Source organism: Urocampus carinirostris, chromosome 7 (assembly GCF_059441175.1).
Source record: "Urocampus carinirostris isolate Australia breed hairy pipefish chromosome 7, RoL_Ucar_1.0, whole genome shotgun sequence".
Lineage (NCBI taxonomy): Eukaryota > Metazoa > Chordata > Actinopteri > Syngnathiformes > Syngnathidae > Urocampus > Urocampus carinirostris.
Window position 1 is genome coordinate 6098882 of NC_142355.1, and position 18078 is coordinate 6116959.

The 18078-nt window shown below is 42.8% G+C and overlaps 1 protein-coding gene across 3 annotated transcripts in view; it reads right to left on the reverse strand.

The window, feature by feature from the left end:
• Positions 1 to 18078, reverse strand: part of LOC148362181 (genetic suppressor element 1-like) — a 105627-nt gene that overhangs the window by 16001 nt on the left and 71548 nt on the right. For all 3 annotated transcript variants that reach the window (XM_088339591.1, XM_088339590.1, XM_088339592.1), the window contains exons 5-11: positions 17526 to 17708; positions 17290 to 17445; positions 10210 to 10427; positions 8182 to 8395; positions 5082 to 5554; positions 4666 to 4778; positions 2366 to 2636 (exon numbers count right to left, since the gene is read on the reverse strand). In XM_088339591.1, the coding sequence (XP_088195717.1) occupies positions 2366 to 2636; positions 4666 to 4778; positions 5082 to 5554; positions 8182 to 8395; positions 10210 to 10427; positions 17290 to 17445; positions 17526 to 17708 (1628 nt within the window). The remainder of the gene's footprint in view (positions 1 to 2365; positions 2637 to 4665; positions 4779 to 5081; positions 5555 to 8181; positions 8396 to 10209; positions 10428 to 17289; positions 17446 to 17525; positions 17709 to 18078) is intronic.

Below are 18078 nucleotides of genomic sequence, written 5' to 3' on the forward strand. Positions count from 1 at the left end.
TGTTTGGGGCCGGCTCGACCTGGCAAAGAAGATTTGGCAAAGAAGAAGCCATTCTTTTGGCGGCCCAAGGCGATGAGTAATAACATTCGCTGATGGCATGATAGCGGCTACACAACCTCAACGTGCATAGGATTGATGGGAATCAAAACAAAGTCATTTGTTCTATCGTTCTTTCGTTAGTGTTTTATCTTTATTACTGCTTTTGGGTCTTTTAGTTGTCAGTGAGAGAAGTTTGAAAGTTACTGCGTCAGCTTTACTTGCACTTTCTTTGAGCATATCACTGCACCCCCGTTAGCATACCTCGTTAGCATATGACAAAAACAGATACAAGGCAAGGTGGCGTTTTGTGATTAAAGTCAAACTTGTAAATTATGGGATAGATAAGATGTGCAGTTTTTGATCTGGTGTATCGGGTTTGTTAGGCTCGTGAACGGGTGGATATGGCACCACTCGTTTCCTGAATTTGATGTGCTGGGTCACTCAGTTATTTATCTTCTATATCAGTGTTTTTCAACCTTTTTTGAGCCAGGGCATGTTTTTTTTACAGTGGAAAAATTTTGCGGCACACCACTTACCAAAAATGTTATAAAATGACACCGAGCAGTATGTTTATTTACAATATAATTCATAATACCCCCAGTTTTTACAGGACAGACACTTGACAAGACATAACATTTGCAGAAAACCATTCATAAATGTTTTATAAAATTTTTAATTTTAAAAAGTGACATTGGATAATTTCTCACGGCACACCTGACGATCTTTCACGGCACACTCGTGTGTCACGGCAAAGTGATTGAAAATCTATATACCATTATCTCTTAGAAATCTGAATCTATATGTTTATTTTGCATCCACCCTAAAAAGGTTATGAGTGTCTTTGGACACCTCGATGCCATAAATATAACTAAAATAATTAAAAAATAATAATAATTTTCTATTGTCTTTTGAGATAAGTTTGCATAATAAGGAAGAGATGAAACGGCGATACTATTAGGAATAACTGCTGTTTTGGCCGCTCTATTTGCTCCTCGTGTGATACATGGATACCGTAACTATGGTGAGCGTGGCTTGGCGCTCTCTGTGGGATCTATTGGTAAAAGGAAATTAAATGTTGGGAATAAAACCACCCAATAATCATCCTATAATTAAATCTTGCATCCCCGAATCATACTGTAATTTAAGTGTAAAGCATCCAAAAAGACCCCTAGCCATCCAGCTATGGCACACCTACCGTAAATTCCGGACTATAAGCCGCTACTTTTTCCCCAAACGTTCAACCCTGCGGCCAATTTATGTCATTTTTCTAACAGCGGCGCTCGAGTACAAAAGGTAAGATTTAGACCGTTGGAATATATGCGCAGAGGAAGACTGCAACTTCACTAAAACTGGCCGCATGCGAAAGGCAACTTTTCCGCAAGTCTGCCAGTGGATCCGGACAGCGTGGGGCAGCATCAAAAAATCAGCCATCACCAACGGGTTCCGAAAAGCCGGTCTGCTGCGTGACGGAGAGGAGGGCACAGAATCAGGAGTGGATGGGAGCGTGGGACGACGTCTATATGACACTGTTTCTTTCCGACACTGTGGAAGACGACTTTGATGGCTTCAGTTGTAAGGAGGAAGATGAGGACGGTTTACCGTGATTTTTACAAGTACGGTATGTTTTTTTAACAGACCCGTTTACTGTGTTGCGAGCGTGTTGCTAGCGTGGTGCTACCATTAACTGCCCTGTCAGGCACCGTTTGGGATGAAAGTTATATTATTATTATTATTAAAGCTTTGAAAACTCTCTCGGTGTACCGTCTTTCTTTGTAAATATGTGTAACCCATGTATAATATGTATTTGCAACTGTATATTTTTGTAATGTATTTATTTGTATTTATTTGACACAGTTATTCTGATATGTTTTCCACAGGCGAAATAAAAGAGGGGCGGAACAAACGGGGGGTGACAGGAAGTGGGGTAAAACGGGTACCCGGACTCTGCAGGTCTGCATCAAACCTTAAGTACCGGTATCATTTTCCGTTCATTTTACTGGCTGTGATTTTTGGACTGTGTACTTCAATGAAGGACATCTCGTTTCAATTGCGGGACTTGAAGTTGGGTTTGGATTAATTTGCGTTTGTGTTACAATTTACAATGTGGGCGCATACGGCTTATATACAGGTGCGGCTTGTGTATGTACAAAATCGGTTTTCCTCTTAAAATGTGGTGGGTGCGGCTTATAATCAGGTGCGCTCTATAGTCCGGAATTTACGGTATTATGTAATTCATTCACAAGCAAGAGAATGTTTTTTTCTACCATTTGGCCCCGAGCAAAAATCAGTTTGACGACTTTTTGACAAATGAATCAAATCTTTGTACCTTTCCGTTCCTGAGCACTAACGTGCGAGAGCTTGAAGGTGCTCAGGAAGTCCTTCTTCTCCTGTAGCTCGGGGGCACTGTCCATTTGCGCAGCCGTGTAAGGCGTGGTCAGTGAAGCCGGGGGAGGCGCAGGGGGTAGACGCCTCCCTTGCGCGACCGGCGAGGCGCTGCGCTCTCTCATCATCCGCCTCCTCTTCCTCCTCTTGCGCTGCACAATCTCCTCCCGATGAGCCAGAGAAACCAGGCCGCACGTGCGCAGGAAATCCACTTTCTTCAGTGGGGGACAAAGAAAAGAAAATACATTGGAATTGAAATTACAGTGGAACCTGGGTTTTCGAACGCCTCTCAGTTCGAACAAATCGGAGTCCGACTAAAAATTTCGAGAAATTCTTGCTTCGCTGTTCGGTCAAAAAAATCGGAGTTCGAACGCCGGTACGCTAGGGTGCCATGCTAAGCGGCGTACGGGTGTTTTAGCCCCTTATTATGCCTCCGAAGAAAGTCAGTGCAAGCAGCAAAGTTGCTATAGGTGAAAAAAGAAAAGTAGTGCGTACAACTATTGCATTTAAGAAATAAATAATAGCCAAATATGAAGGAGGTGTGAGAGTGTCTGATTTTGCTAGGGAATACCCCACTGTCCACCTGTGCCTTCTGCTGACCACCACAAAGGTAAGAAATCCTATTCATAATTCTTTTCTTTATCCTTTTTTTTATTTTCACACGTTCATGTTAGCGTAATCTTTCGTACGGAAGATTACGATAACGCGAACGTACGATTAGCCTGGGTTAGCTTTATGATTCGAGGTAAACATGCAGGGTGTTGCAACTGAGCCCAAAATTCAGAGTGTTGGAACGGAGCCCCCTTTCCAATGAACCGCTTACCACTTGTTGTGGAGACCCGGGTGCTAAAAGACTTGTAAACTACCTGATTTTTTTCTTTTTACAAGTTCGTGTTAGCGTAATCTTTCGTACGGAAGATTACGATAACGCGGACGTACGATTAGCCCGGGTTAGCTTCATGTTTACGTTAAACATTCAAGGTAAACATTCAGGGTGTTGGAACGGATTCAAACGATTTACATTATTTTTAATGGGAAAAATGATTTCGGTGATCGAACAAATCGGTTTTCGAACAGGGTTCTGGAACGGATTATGGTCGAGAACCGAGGTTCCACTGTACTGTATTTTCTGCACTATAAGACTCACCGGATTGTAAGGCGAACCCCCCCAAAACATGTATGTCATGTATGTTTTCATACATAAGGCTCATGAAATTGAGACCACAGTAAGAGCTACCCTCACGGCATCTATTAATGTAGAAATTGAGCAGTCTCTGACAAAAAACGCCCAAAATTGCTTCCATCGAACCCAGATTGTGGCGGTGTACAGCTGACACATGAAAAGGCGTGTCTTTTTAACTTCTTTTGCTCTAACTTCATTTTTTCCTTTTCTCTCTCTCTCTTCTTTCCCTTTGCGCTTTCTTTTCTCTTTTCTCTCCTTCCGTCTTTCTATTTCTCTTTGGATTTCTTTCTTCCTCTCCCTTTCTTTCCCCCTCTCTCACAACTTCTCTTTTTATCTCTTTTGTTTCTTACACTCTCTCCTTCTCTCGCTTTCTTTGTCCCGCTCTCTCCTTCCTTTCCCCTCTCTCTTTCTCTTATTTCGATATCTCTCTTTTCTTTCTCTTTAATCTACTAGTCCGGCCCCCGACAGAATGTTTGTTCTATCGTGTGGCCCCCGGGTTAAAATGAGTTTGACACCCCTGGTTTAGATAATCAAAAACGAAGTAAGAGTTCCGTTCTAAATGCATCCTTTCACAAAAAGCCGTTTTTCTCAGAATGTATTATTTATTTAGTATTTCCAAGAAACTTAGCCATGTTTAACTGTTGTTTAGTTAACAATGGTAAAAGGTAGAAACATAATCCTTTTTTGATGAAAAATGAAAGTTCAAGCTTTCTTCTTTGGGGCGGCAGTAGCTCAGGAGGTAGAGCGCTCGTCTGGGATCAAGGGATCCCAGTTCGAATCCCGGCGTGTCTGTGTTACATGTCGAAGTGTCCTTGGGTAAGACACTGAACCCCTAATACCCCCAATAGGCAGGTTAGCGCCTTACATGGATTCACGGCCGCTATTGGGAAATGTGTCATTTTCTTTTGATAAGTCATGTAGCTACAGAACTGAGTTTTTTAAAGAGCAACCAAAATGAGTCCAAATTTTACAAAAAATGGCTCTTTGCATGAATGGGAAACACCCCTGCTTTAGACCTTAGGATAATATTCTGGGCTGTAGTTTGGAAATGTGTTAAGTACCTCTGATGATATATTGAGCTTAAGTGGTGGTTGCTCCATCACTCTCCTGAGATGGGCTTTAACCTCTTCTTCGTCGCTCTCATCGTACGACTCATTTAAGTCGTAGTAATAACCTAAAGAGAAGATATTCAGATGGTGTTAGTCATACTTTCCCAGGGGTTTTGGCGCCTTTTCAGTCAAGTCAAGTCATTTTTATTTGTATAGCCCTTAATCACAAAGAGTCTCAAAGGGCTTCACAGATTATTACACAGATTATTTTTTCAGACTAGTCTTACACCATCCCCTGATCTGGAACCAACATGAGGGCAAGGAAAAACTCAAAAAAACCCAACATGAAGAAAATGTTGTTGTTGAGATATTGCCCACGAAAAGTATAGGTTATTCATATGCTATAGAGTAGAAGTGAGACAGCTGACCTCCTTCGAGGGCCTCCCTCCTCCTCTGCTCCTCCAGGTCCAGCTTGCTGAGGAGTCGCCGATGTTGCTGGAGAGCCTCATCGAACACCATGGTGCAGTCCTTCTCCCTCTCTCTGCCTGCGTTGGGGTCTGACAGGGGTCCCCACAGCCTCAGGGGGAGGTTGTTGAAATGGCGTCTCTGTATGAGGTCCTGCTCAGCCTGGTGGGATAGACTGCCCTCTTCCCTACCTGAGGGATTCTTCTCGGGGATTTCCCATCTCAACCCCGGTCCCTCGTTGCTCTTCTCCCCCCGGTGAGGTCGGTCGACCCTGGTCAGGCCAGGAGGAGGGCAAATGGGAGGGACGGCTTTTCGGTGGTCCAAGAACGAGGCGGGGTTCCACAGTGTGGTGTGCGAATTTTTAGGTGAGATAAGAGGAGGCGGCGCGCCAAGAGGAGGTGGGCCGTTTTTCATGCCTTGGTTTGGTGGTCCTGTTCTGTTTGCGGAAACACAAGAAAAAAAACTATCATCAGAGTTCTCGTTAGCACGCATCCCTGCGTCCTAGACGCATAATTTTTGCTGGGGACGCATAGTGTCAAATTAACTGGACGTAACTTTTTCGACACAAAATTGTCATTATTACCCGATTACTTTTATTTTCAACAAAGATTTACCGCACTCCAAACTTTTAGTCAGGCAGATCCGCCATTGTTGTTTTGGTCTCGCGGTTCGAGTTTTCGTCTGCACGCCGATCTCGGCAAACGAGATCTCGTTGCTTCGAGATTACATCATTGTTGTGGTAGTTGTCGTTGAAAGATGGTGATAATCAACACAAAATTGGTGATTTCTTCAGGGTCAGTAATAAGTCGAAACATAATGCAGAAAGTGATAACAAAGGCAATAATTCCGGCACGAAAAAACGGCGGAGAAATTCTTCGGAAGATCGCGGAGGCAAGGAAAACACGTGTGTTGAAGCCAACGACTCGACGAAAGAAAATAAACAAAATAATACTCCTAAAGCAAGATAAGGATTTTTCTGCCAAAATGGACTTAATTTTATTCCTGGTTACGCTATAAGGAAGATGATAATGGATTGGACCTTGAGAAGGCATTACAACTGTGGCGTGACAGCAAACCACGAAGAATATATGAACTGAAAAATAAGTGATAACTGCTTTGTATTACCAATTAACTGTGATGATTAAAACTGCATGAATATATAGACTAATATTTCAGCAATATTATTTTGTATAATTTACAATATTGTGAACTGAAAAATCTGAAGTGATAACTGATTTGTATTACCAATTAACTGTGATGATTAAAACTGAATAAAAATATAGATTAATATAATTATTTCAGCAATATTATTTTGTACAATGTGCAATATTGTTGTGAATGAAAAAATCTTGAAGCGATAACTGATTTGTATAGCCAATAAACTGTGATGATTAAAACTGAATGAATATATAGATTTATATTATATATTTGTCGCCGATTTACAATACAATTGCAACACTAAATTTTGGGGACCCATAGATCTCTGTTGCGACCCATAGATTTTTGAGCATGCGGGTCTCCGGGACCCATCACTTTTTAAATGAACACCGATATACCTACATATACATTTGATAATTGCAATAGTCATACCTCTACATACGTAAGTACCTCTAAAACACACGAATTTTGAAATACGATATCTGTTTGGCTGGGTGAGAAAATCAATTTTAATATGTATCTGTCACTTTAACTATCTGACCTTACTCATGCATTTATTCTCTAGACAGCTCTTCGGCCACATTCAGCGCAACCCCAACATCAAAACAGATGAGGTGAGTTTGACCATCTGGGAGAATTCTCGTCTCCCCAATTTTAAATTGGTTTGGCCCACCATCAGGCTTCTTTTCTGTAGCAGTAAAAATTAACACAGAATAGCGCGATTGATATGAGTCAGGTTCGATGGAAAGCAGAAAGGTGGAGCCGAAAAAGTCAGGAAAAGAAAACTGACTTCAATTCCATTATAAATTATTTGACTCTGAGACATTGATGCAGACTAGAAAGTGACAAAAATAGCTTACAAACACTGATTGACAAGGTTGATTTAAAAGTATTTGGGCTTTTTAATTAAAATATTTGAACTTCCCCGTGTCATGATTGCCGATTGAGCGCAGCTGCGGCAGCTTAGTTGGCGACAACAGCCCGGACAGCTGATTGGCTGTCACTCTCTTTTTAAACCCCCGGCTTCCAAGAACCGTCAGATCGTTACGCGTTCAGCTCAGTAAGCCTTTTTGTCCGACTCCGTTCCTGTCCTGCTTTTTTCTGCCTGATCTTTGTTGCCTACCTGTTTCCGCACTCCTGTAAACGAAAACTCTCTTAAGAAAAAAAATGCATTTTTTTTTCGTTAATATCGTCTTATTTAGCTTACTTACTACTGTATTTTCTATGTTTAATTACTATTTGAATGTGTTTTTAGAATAGAATAGAATAGAATAGAATATACCTTTATTGTCATTGTTACATGGGTTGAATATATTGTGACAACGAAATTGGACGTGGCACTCCAGGTCCACATTTTACAGTGAGGGTAAAGAAAACAAAGAGATAAAGGAACAAAGAAGATGTTTGTACTGTCCTTGATTGCATAGGCTTTATTTTACTCCGGAGGGGGGTGTATTAGGGGGTGAGGGACAGACAGAGATGGCCAGATCCAACTAGATGTTTGATCTTACTGTACACACGGTCCAGTGTTTTTTCCCTAATTGCTCAGTCCACGTATTGAAGGAAGTACAGTCCTTAAGCATGCCCGATTAAAGTCGCCGGAGACGATAAAAGCTCCGTCGGGGTGTGCGAGCTGCTGTTTATTGATAGCAGCGGACAGGAGATTTAGTGGTATGCTAACGTTAGCATCCGGTGGAACGTAAACAGCAACCCCAATGACCACAGTTAGCTCTCTCGGTAGATAGAAGGCTCTACACGATACTGATAGATGCCTAAGTGGTCAGCAAGAAGTGTTTTATAGCTATTTAGGGTTAACTTTGATGCTTTTGTGAGGTCAGGAACAGACAAATTAATCTTTACTTATTTGATATCAGGCAATCCGAGCTACGAGCACAAATTTCTCACCTTGTGCCGTCTTTCATCCAGGTCTCTTCGCAAGCTCTCTGCGTCACGCTAGCAGATGCAATAGCTCCGTGGTGTTTTCCACCTGGTTGAGAAGGAGCCAGACTGGGCACCAGACTGGGCACTGGGTGCGAGACAGACCCTCTGGAAGTGTGGAGGTTCAAGGGTGAGGCTTTTTGTGCAGGGAAGGCCGGGAGCTCCGATTCATTGGCTTTATCTGGATGAACATTTCAGAACAAACTCAAAACCTTTGCTGGACATTCGATGCAAGATATCATTACAGACCAACATATTACTGACTCTTTATTTCAAAATTGTGTTCACTCTGGCAAATGAATAAACATGAAAAAACTGTAATTTAAAAAATAAAATAAAAAGTAGGGCAGCACGGCGGAGCAGTGGTTAGCGCGTGTGCGGCACAGTTCTGAGGTCGTGGGAACCTCCTGCGTGGGTTCAAATCCAGCTACCGGCCTTACTGTGCGGAGTTTGTATGTTCTCCCCGGGCACTCCGGTTTCCTCCCACGTTCCAAAGACATGCATTTCAGGTGAATTGGCCGGTTCAAATTGTCCCTAGGTGTGACTGAGCGAATGAGTTGTCTGTCCCCGTGTGCCCTGCGATTGGCTGGCAACCAGTTCAGGGTGTCCCCTGCCCACTGCCCGGAGATGGCTGGGATGGGCTCCAGCCCCCCCCGCGACCCTAATAAGGATAAGCGGTACAGCTAATGAGATGAGATAACATAAGCCGGGCTGACTTAAAGGACAGTGCCTAAAAGCAAAAGGCGTAACATCATCTCCACAAAGTTTGTTTTTTAACAAAAATACAAAATCCACACTTGATCCCATTTTAGATCTAGTTTCTGTATTGTCACACGCTGCTGCGTGTCATTCCGAGGTCCAGCTCACCTCTAAAGAGCAGGAAAACTGCAATAATATACATATTACATACCTGTCAACCTCCATGGCTCCATGCCCTTACAAAATGTTGTATTTTCCCTTACAAAATACAAAATAATCTTACACCATATTTTTTTTCAAACGTGTTTATTTATGTAGTTTAACATGTTATATTGTACACGTGTTTCGTTATATCATATATATTGTTAGTTAACATTTTGTTGTGAGATCCTGAGTTGCTCGACATGAATGAGGTTTATTATAAAAAAAGTTCAAAAATGAAGTCGCTTGGACGTTCACTGTAGAAGGAAAAAATACATGCAAATATAATTAAGTACAATTGTACATTTTCTTATTCAAATTATGAATTCATTTTCTGCGTTAAATTATCGTTGGTAATATACTGAATAAAGGGATAACCACAAACCTGTCTTTTTTCATTTTCTCCTTTTATACTACTTCCTTTTTTTCTTAACTTCTTTATACAACATCATCATTTGTAATATAATGCATCAAAGCAAGTGAGCCGTTTAAGAGCCGGCTCTTTTTAATGAGTTGAGCCGAAAAAGCCGGTTCTCTAAAAAGAGAACTACACAACTCGAACTCGAGATCGTCTTGCAGACGAAAACTCGAACCGCGAGACCAAAACAACAATGGCGGATCTGCCTGACGAAAAGTTTGGAGTGCGGTAAATCTTTGTTAAGCCGGTTCTCTAAAAAGAGACGGACTTCCTTTCACTACATAACTACCACATGAAATCCGAGGCTGCGGACGCATGCGCACAGTAGCATCAAACCGCTTGCTTTGTTTGCGATAAAAAACGATACCGAGATAGCGGCGAACTCGTTTGACTTGATTGATTTGCCGTTTCGTGATGGTCGATGTATACCGGACGGTACCCATCAATGACAAATTTGCGTTTTTCCGTACAGATTTCCTTGTACGTTGTACACGTCTTAGCGGAGTATAAAACACCATCATCATTGAGCCGAGCTAAATGTAACCTGCTTTCATGCAACTGACTTGAGGGGTTAATTTGGCCGAGATAATAAACCTGGCTTATCTTGGTTCCGTGCTGTACCCCCCTTTTGCCTCGTGAAATGATTGCAAATAACACGTGTGTGTGTGTGTGTGTACCCAGTCTGCTGGGGGTCCGACTCCGCCCGGGCCTGCCCCTTTCCTCCAACAAGGATGCCCTGTGGGTCGACCTCTCAGCCAAGTAGGCGTGGCCTTCTGCAGCCAGGCCCATCTGTTGCTGTCTTTCCCTCTGTCTCTCCTTTTGTCTGTCGCGTTCTCGCTCTATCTCCTCCTCTCGATCGCGCTCTCGTTGGCGGTGTTCGATCTCCATCTGCAGCCTACGAGAGGAGGGGGGGGAATTGTTAAGCATGAAGGGGAGAAACACACTGGAAAGACGGGGAGGGGGGCGGTTGAGAGATGCAACACCCAGTGCGAGGCTGGTATTATACGTATACTGATGAACAGTGTTTGGAGTAATGCATTACAAAGTAACGCAATGGCTTTTATATGTAACCAAGGTTGGGTAGGGTTACTTTAACTGGATTACTTTCAATTACTTTTGGATGACTCCAATACCAAATATGCTAATAAAAGACGAAAGAAACTAAATATGAATAAAATGATGACTCACAACACGTGGTAAGCTTTCTCTCCTGGCTTTGATCTCTTTGATCTCCGGCAAAAATAACATAAAATGCGACAGAAACAAAATGAAAATAAATACAAACAGCTTGCCAACATCATTTTTGCCGTTCTATGTATTCCGTTACTCCCCAAGCCTGCACAAATTATAGTCATTTTATTTATATTTAGTTTCTTTTGTCTTTTATTAGCATATTTGGTATTGGAGTAATCCAAAAGTAATTGAAAGTAATCAAGTTAAAGTAACTCTACCCAACCCTGTATGCAACGAGCACTTTAACGCAATTGATAAAAATGTGTTACTCAAACGTAGTTACAACCCGGTGTGATACTAGGATACTTAATGAAAACGGTTCACGAATTTCAATGCCATATACCTATGGTACCCGGTGTTCATTTTACCTGTGAAAAGTGATGAGTCCCGGGGACTCGCATGCTCAAAAATCTATGGGTCCCAACAGAGATCTATGGGTCCCCAAAATTTAGTGTTATCGAGGTTGAAATTGTAAATCGGTGACAAATATATAATAAAAATCTATATATTCATTCAGTTTTAATCATCAAATTATCAATTCATTTTCTGCATCAAATTATTGTTGGTAATATACCGATTAAAGGGATAACCACAAACCTGTCTTTTTTTCATTTTCTCCTTTTATACTTCCTTTTTTTCTTAACTTCTTTATGCAACATCATAATTCGTAATACAATGCATCAAAGCAAGTGAGCCGTTTGAGATCCGGCTCTCTTGAATGAGTTGAGCCAAAAAAGCCGGTTCTCTAAAAAGAGACGGACTTTTCACCACACAACTCGAGATCGGTGTGCAGACGAAAACTCAAGGATTGAAAATTTGCCGTGTTTCTCAACAAGTCTGCTTAAAAATGACAATGACACTTTTCTCTGGTGGCTTCGCTTTGGCATTGCATTCCTTCTTGCCTCGTGATAAACGAATACATTTTTGGACTGTGGACTTTAATGAAGGACATTTAGTTAGACTTGAAGTCGGGTTTGGGTTAATTTTGTGTTTGTGTTACATGTTTAAATGTGGGCTCATGCGGCTTATATACAGGTGCGGCTTGTGTATGTACAAAATCGGTTTTCCTCTTAAAATGTGGTGGGTGCGGCTTATAATCAGGTGCGCTCTATAGTCCGGAATTTACGGTAGATAGTTCCTTTCAGAGAAACGCGCTACGTTAATAATCTTGGGGTAACTGAACTACTTTTTAAATGAAGTAAATGTAACTAATTACTGTTTCAGTAACACACTCGACACTGCTGGTGAAGCTTGCACGAACATTAAATAATCCACGCACAGCATTACTGAGCGAGAACTTAGAGAGAAACTGCAGGAAACATGCACACGCAATACATGGAAATAAAAATACGCGGACATTATCGCAGAGGTAATTGATGAGAAGCAATCACCTTTAAGATGTCACCTTTGAATTGTGCAGCAGACGGGCAATGTTGTTTTGCAAAAGTGAGCATTTACTAGTAAATGGTTGCCCATTGAACCACAAAATGCTGCTTTTTTATTATGATTGTAATTTGGAGAAAGTCCATTACCAATACATGGGATTGGTCAATTCAGCTGAACATGTTAGAGAAAAGTGACAATAGTCCATGTTATTAGTTTCATGTTATTGAATCAATAGTAGTTATGGTCTTAGTACTGAGTAATAGTAATAACTAAAGTATTGATATTGGTACTTGTATCAATACTTTAGTATCAATACTAGTATCAATGTACCAATGCTAGTATTTGATAGTCAGGAACCTGAAATTAAAGGAATAATAAATGTATAGAAGTCAAATAAATGTTCAAATTTAAAGGTATTTTAAAACATTATATATATCAGTCAGTGGAGGGGATTTTATGTACAAAAGGCATTGCGATATGGTATCAGTATTAATTATTGATCTAAAAGATGGCATCAACTATCTGTGATATTTGTTATACAGTATGTCATATGAGCAGTGTTCTCGTTTGCCCGCGTCCCTGCGTCCTAGACGCATCATTTTTGCTGGGGACGCATTGAGTCAAATCAACGATGCGTCCCCGTCAGGCAGATCCGCCATCCGCCATTGTTGTTTTGGTCTCGCGCCGATCTCGTCAAACGAGATCTCGTTGCTTCGAGATCATGTCATTGTCGTGGCGGTTGTCGAGTGAAAGAGAAGTATGCCTCCGAAAAAACAGTTGGTATTAGGTGCAAATCAACAAAAAATTGGTCATTTCTTCAGTGTCGGTAATAAGTCGAGACATAAAGCAGAAAGTGGTAACAACGGCAATAATTCCGGCACGAAAAAACGGCGGAGAATTTCTTCAGAAGACCGCGAAGGCAAGGAAAACACGTGTTTTGAAACGAACGATTAATCGAAAGATGAACAAAAAAGATAAAAATAAACAAAAGAATACTAGCAAGAAAAGGACTTTTCTGCCAAAATTTACTAAATGATACTCCTGGTTACGCTATGAGGAGGATGATAATGGATCGGACCTTGAGAAGGCATTACAACTATGGCGGGACAGCAAACCACGAAGTGTCACGGTCGCCTTGGTGACCAGTCTGCCCCGCCCCCTGGGCAACAGCTGAAAGCAGTTCCACTAATGGTGGGTCTGATTTAAGGCTGCATGGTGGGCTCTGCGGTTGCTGGTTCATTACTTATTATTCACAATCCCGTTCTGTTATGCCTTGTCCTGTTTTAGTCTGTTATGCCTTGTCCTGTTGAGTTCGTGCCGGAGGAACTCTGTATTGTTCTGTTTTGCCCCGGAGTATTGGGCGACTTTTATTTTATTAAATAAAACCTATGGATCGTCAACGCATTTGAGTTCTCCCTTCATGCCTCCTGCCTACGTTCTGGTCCGGTCACCTTCCACGCCACCACGTCTCGTGACAGAATGAACCAGCCAACAAAGAGAACTCAGCGAACGATCCCAGCGCGACTTGGGGAGAGCTGGAGAGCGCAGTTCGGCAGGCGCCTACTGAGTTGGCCTTCCCTGCTCGTTCGAACCACGGCCCCGCCCGTCGTGGCCCTTGCTGTGCCTCGAATCGACTCCCGGGAGGAATTGACGCCTGCCTGTTCGACTCTCATGCCTGCCTGCCCGACTCCCGTGCCGATTGCCTGCTATTCCGTCTCCCCTGCGTGCCAGCCCGACTCCGACTCCCAAGCCTGCCTGTTCGACTCCCAAGCCTGCCTGTTCGACTCCCAAGCCTGCCTGTTCGACTCCCATGCCTGCCTTGACTCTCCCTGTACTGATTTTGTTCAGTCTTTCCTGTCCTGTCTTGTTGTTCTGAATCTGTTCCCCCCTGAGTCTGACTCTTCTGAATCTGTTCCCCCCTGAGTCTGACTCTTCTGAATCTGATCCCCCCTGAGTCTGACTCTTCTGAATCTGATCCCCCCTGAGTCTGACTCTTCTGAATCTGATCCCCCCCTGAGTCTGACTCTTCTGAATCTGATCCCCCCCTGAGTCTGACTCTTCTGAATCTGATCCCCCCCTTGAGTGCGACTCTTCTGAATCTGATCCCCCCCTGAGTGCGACTCTTCTGAATCTGAACCCCCTGAGTGCGACTCTTCTGAATCTGAACCCCCTGAGTGCGACTCTTCTGCATCGGCCTGACCTGAGTGCGACTCTTCTGCATCGGCCTGACCTGAGTGCGACTCTTCTGCATCGGCCTGACCTGAGTGCGACTCTTCTGCATCGGCCTGACCTGAGTGCGACTCTTCTGCATCGGCCTGACCTGAGTGCGACTCTTCTGCATCGGCCTGACCTGAGAGCGACTCTTCTGTAGAGGCCTGACCTGAGTGCGACTCTTCTGTAGAGGCCTGTCCTGTTTACCTGTTCTGATTCTGCTCTGATTTTGCCTGTCTGTTATCCCCTGTCCAGCTTGCCCGCCGGACCCCCCCTGCCGAGCGCCGATTCCGATCCGCCCGACGCAGATGGCGCCTGCCTCTCCCCGTTCCTGCGTGTTCGGAGGAGGGAGCGGGGTTGCCCCAATCGTGAGCGTCGAACCATTCCGGGGCGTGAGGTTGTAATTTTTTCTTTTTTGGGACCTCGGGAGCTGTCCCTTAAGAGGGGGGCTCTGTCACGGTCGCCTTGGTGACCAGTCTGCCCCGCCCCCTGGGCAACAGCTGAAAGCAGTTCCACTAATGGTGGGTCTGATTTAAGGCTGCATGGTGGGCTCTGCGGTTGCTGGTTCATTACTTATTATTCACAATCCCGTTCTGTTATGCCTTGTCCTGTTTTAGTCTGTTATGCCTTGTCCTGTTGAGTTCGTGCCGGAGGAACTCTGTATTGTTCTGTTTTGCCCCGGAGTATTGGGCGACTTTTATTTTATTAAATAAAACCTATGGATCGTCAACGCATTTGAGTTCTCCCTTCATGCCTCCTGCCTACGTTCTGGTCCGGTCACCTTCCACGCCACCACGTCTCGTGACACGAAGAATATATGAACTGAAAAATTTGAAGTGATAACTGCTTTGTATTACCAATTAACTGTGATGATTAAAACTGCATGAATATATAAATATTTCCGCAATATTATTTTGTATAGTTTACAATATTGTGAACTGAAAAATCTGAAGTGATAACTGCTTTGTATTACTAATTAACTGTGATGATTAAAACGGAATGAAAATATAGATTAATATCATTATTTCAGCAATTATATTTAGTATAATGTACAATATTGTTGTGCACTGAAAAATCTTGAAGTGATAACTGATTTGTATTACCAATAAACTGTGATGATTAAAACTGAATGAATATATAGATTTATATTGTATATTTGTCGCCAATTTACAATTTCAACCGCAACAACACAAAATTTTGGGGGCCCATAGATCTCTGTTGGGACCCATAGATTTTTGAGCATGCGAGTCCCCGGGACCCATCACTTTTCACAGCTAAAATGAACACTGTATGAGTGAATACACCCCTCATATTTCTGCAGATATTTCATTATAATATTTAATAAAAGTTTACTGAAGAAACATCAATTTAACACAATGGAAAGAAGTATGGAAAGAAAGACCATGGCTTACTGGAAAGATAACCACTGGTCTAATGAGACAAAGATTAATTTATTTGGCTCAGATGGTGTGAATCATGTATGGCAGCAATCAGGTGAGAAGAACAAACATGTTTGTGCTGTGCCTACAGTCTACTATGGTGTTCCGAATGTCATGGTTTGGGGCTGCATGAGTGCAACTAGAACTGGGAAGTTGCATTTTATTAAGGGAAACACAAACCGAGCATGTGTTATAAACTGGAGCAGAGAATGAATGAATGGATGAATGAATGAATGAATGAATGAAAACTTTATTTCGAACATTAAAAGAATGATCCCCTTCCTCCAGAAACTGGGTCTCAGGGCAATGTTTCAGCCTGACAATGACCCCAAATACACTTCTAAAATAACCAATGCTTTTCTAAAGGGGGTTTCTAGCACCGTAAAACTAGTGTGAGAATGATTTAAGCTCCAATACCTTTTTGTATGTTATCTGTTCCATTGGTAGTTTAGTGGTAAAGCGTCTGCGCCCTCACCAGGGTTCAATTCCCATCACAAACAACATTTTGTATTTTAATCAGCGAAACGTATCCACTGAGCTCTTACTGTCGTCTCAATTTCATGCGCCTTATAGTCTGGTGCGCCTTATACAGTGGAACCTCGGTTTTCGAACGCCTCTCAGTTCGAACAAATCAGAGTCTGACCAAAAATTTTGAGAAATTCTTGCTTCGCTGTTCTGTCAAAAAATCGGAGTTCGAACGCCGGTAATGCGTGAGTGCGAACGGTAGGGTGCCGTGCTGAGCGGCGTACGGGTGTTTTAGCCACCTTATTATGCCTCCGAAGAAAGTCAGTTCAAGCAGCAAAGTTGCTACAGGTGAAAAAACAAAAGTAGTGCGTACAACTATTGCATTTAAGAAAGAAATAATAGCAAAATATGAAGGAGGTGTGCCAGTGTCTGATCTTGCTAGGGAATACCCCACCCTCCGCCTGCGCCTTCTGCTGACCACCACAAAGGTAAAAAATCCTATTCATAATTCTTTTCTTTGTCCTTTTTTTTTTTATGTTTACACGTTCGTGTTAGCGTAATCTTTCGTACGGAAGATTACGCTAACGCGAACGTACGATTAGCCTGGGTTAGCTTTGTTTACGTTAAACATTCAAGGTAAACATTCAGGGTGTTGGAACGGAGCCCCCTTTCCAATGAACCGCTCACCACTTGTTGCGGAGACCCGGGTGCTAAATGACTTGTAAACGACCTGATTTTTTTGTTTTCACACGTTCATGTTAGCGTAATCTTTCGTACTGAAGATTACGATAACGCGAACGTACGATTAGCCTGGGTTAGCTTTGTTTACGTTAAACATTCGAGGTAAACATTCAGGGTGTTGGAACGGATTAAAACGATTTACATTATTTCTAATGGGAAAAATGATTTCGGTGATCGAACAAATCGGTTTTCGAACAGGGTTCTGGAACGGATTTTGGTCGAGAACCGAGGTTCCACTGTATACCTGAATCTGAATAAAGCCAGGCGGTAAACACGTGTTACCTCTCGGCTAACGCGATGTGGTTCAACTCCCCGGGGTAGCGGCCTCCAGGCAGGTGCAGGTGAAGGCCGGAAGGCTGCAGGGGAGGATAAGCGCCCCGGCCAGGAACCGAGTAGAAGTGCGACCGAAACGCAGATAGACACAAGGGATCCTCCATTCTAAAGATAAAAGGCATCAAACCGGTGTATGAGTTTTAAGCTATAGAACAAACAGTTGACATTCGTAAAGTGGATTGTACCTGGGTGAGGACAAGGGATGGTGCAAGAAGGCCGGGTGGTAGTAAGCAGCGGCAGCGTGATGGGAAGGGTCCAGACCAAAAGGCACAGAGGTCATGCGGAGGTCATCGGGGGTTGCGAAAGGACGCAGTGCTCTCAAGTAATCCTCAGGTAGAGTGCCGGTTGGGTGAATTTGCCCAGCTAAACTGCATGAAACATTATTCTTTTTTGGACAGCATGGTAAAAAGTGTCACAGTCCAGTGCTCTGACAATTACCGTAAATTCCGGACTATAAGCCGCTACTTTTTTCCCAAACTTTCAACCCTGCGGCTTATACAGTGATGCGGCCAATTTATGTAATTGTTGCCAGCGGCGCTCAAGCACAAGAGGTAAGATTTAGACTGCAACTTTTGAGCTTGTGCACAAATTATATTAGCGTAGACATATTTTCATCATGCAAATTGCAAAAAAAAAGGCACATGACGCAACATTCATGCTAAACGCAATCGGAAACTCCGATATAGAAGGAAACAGAGCTATCGCGCGCAAACTTTACTTTGCGAGGGTGATGCTAGC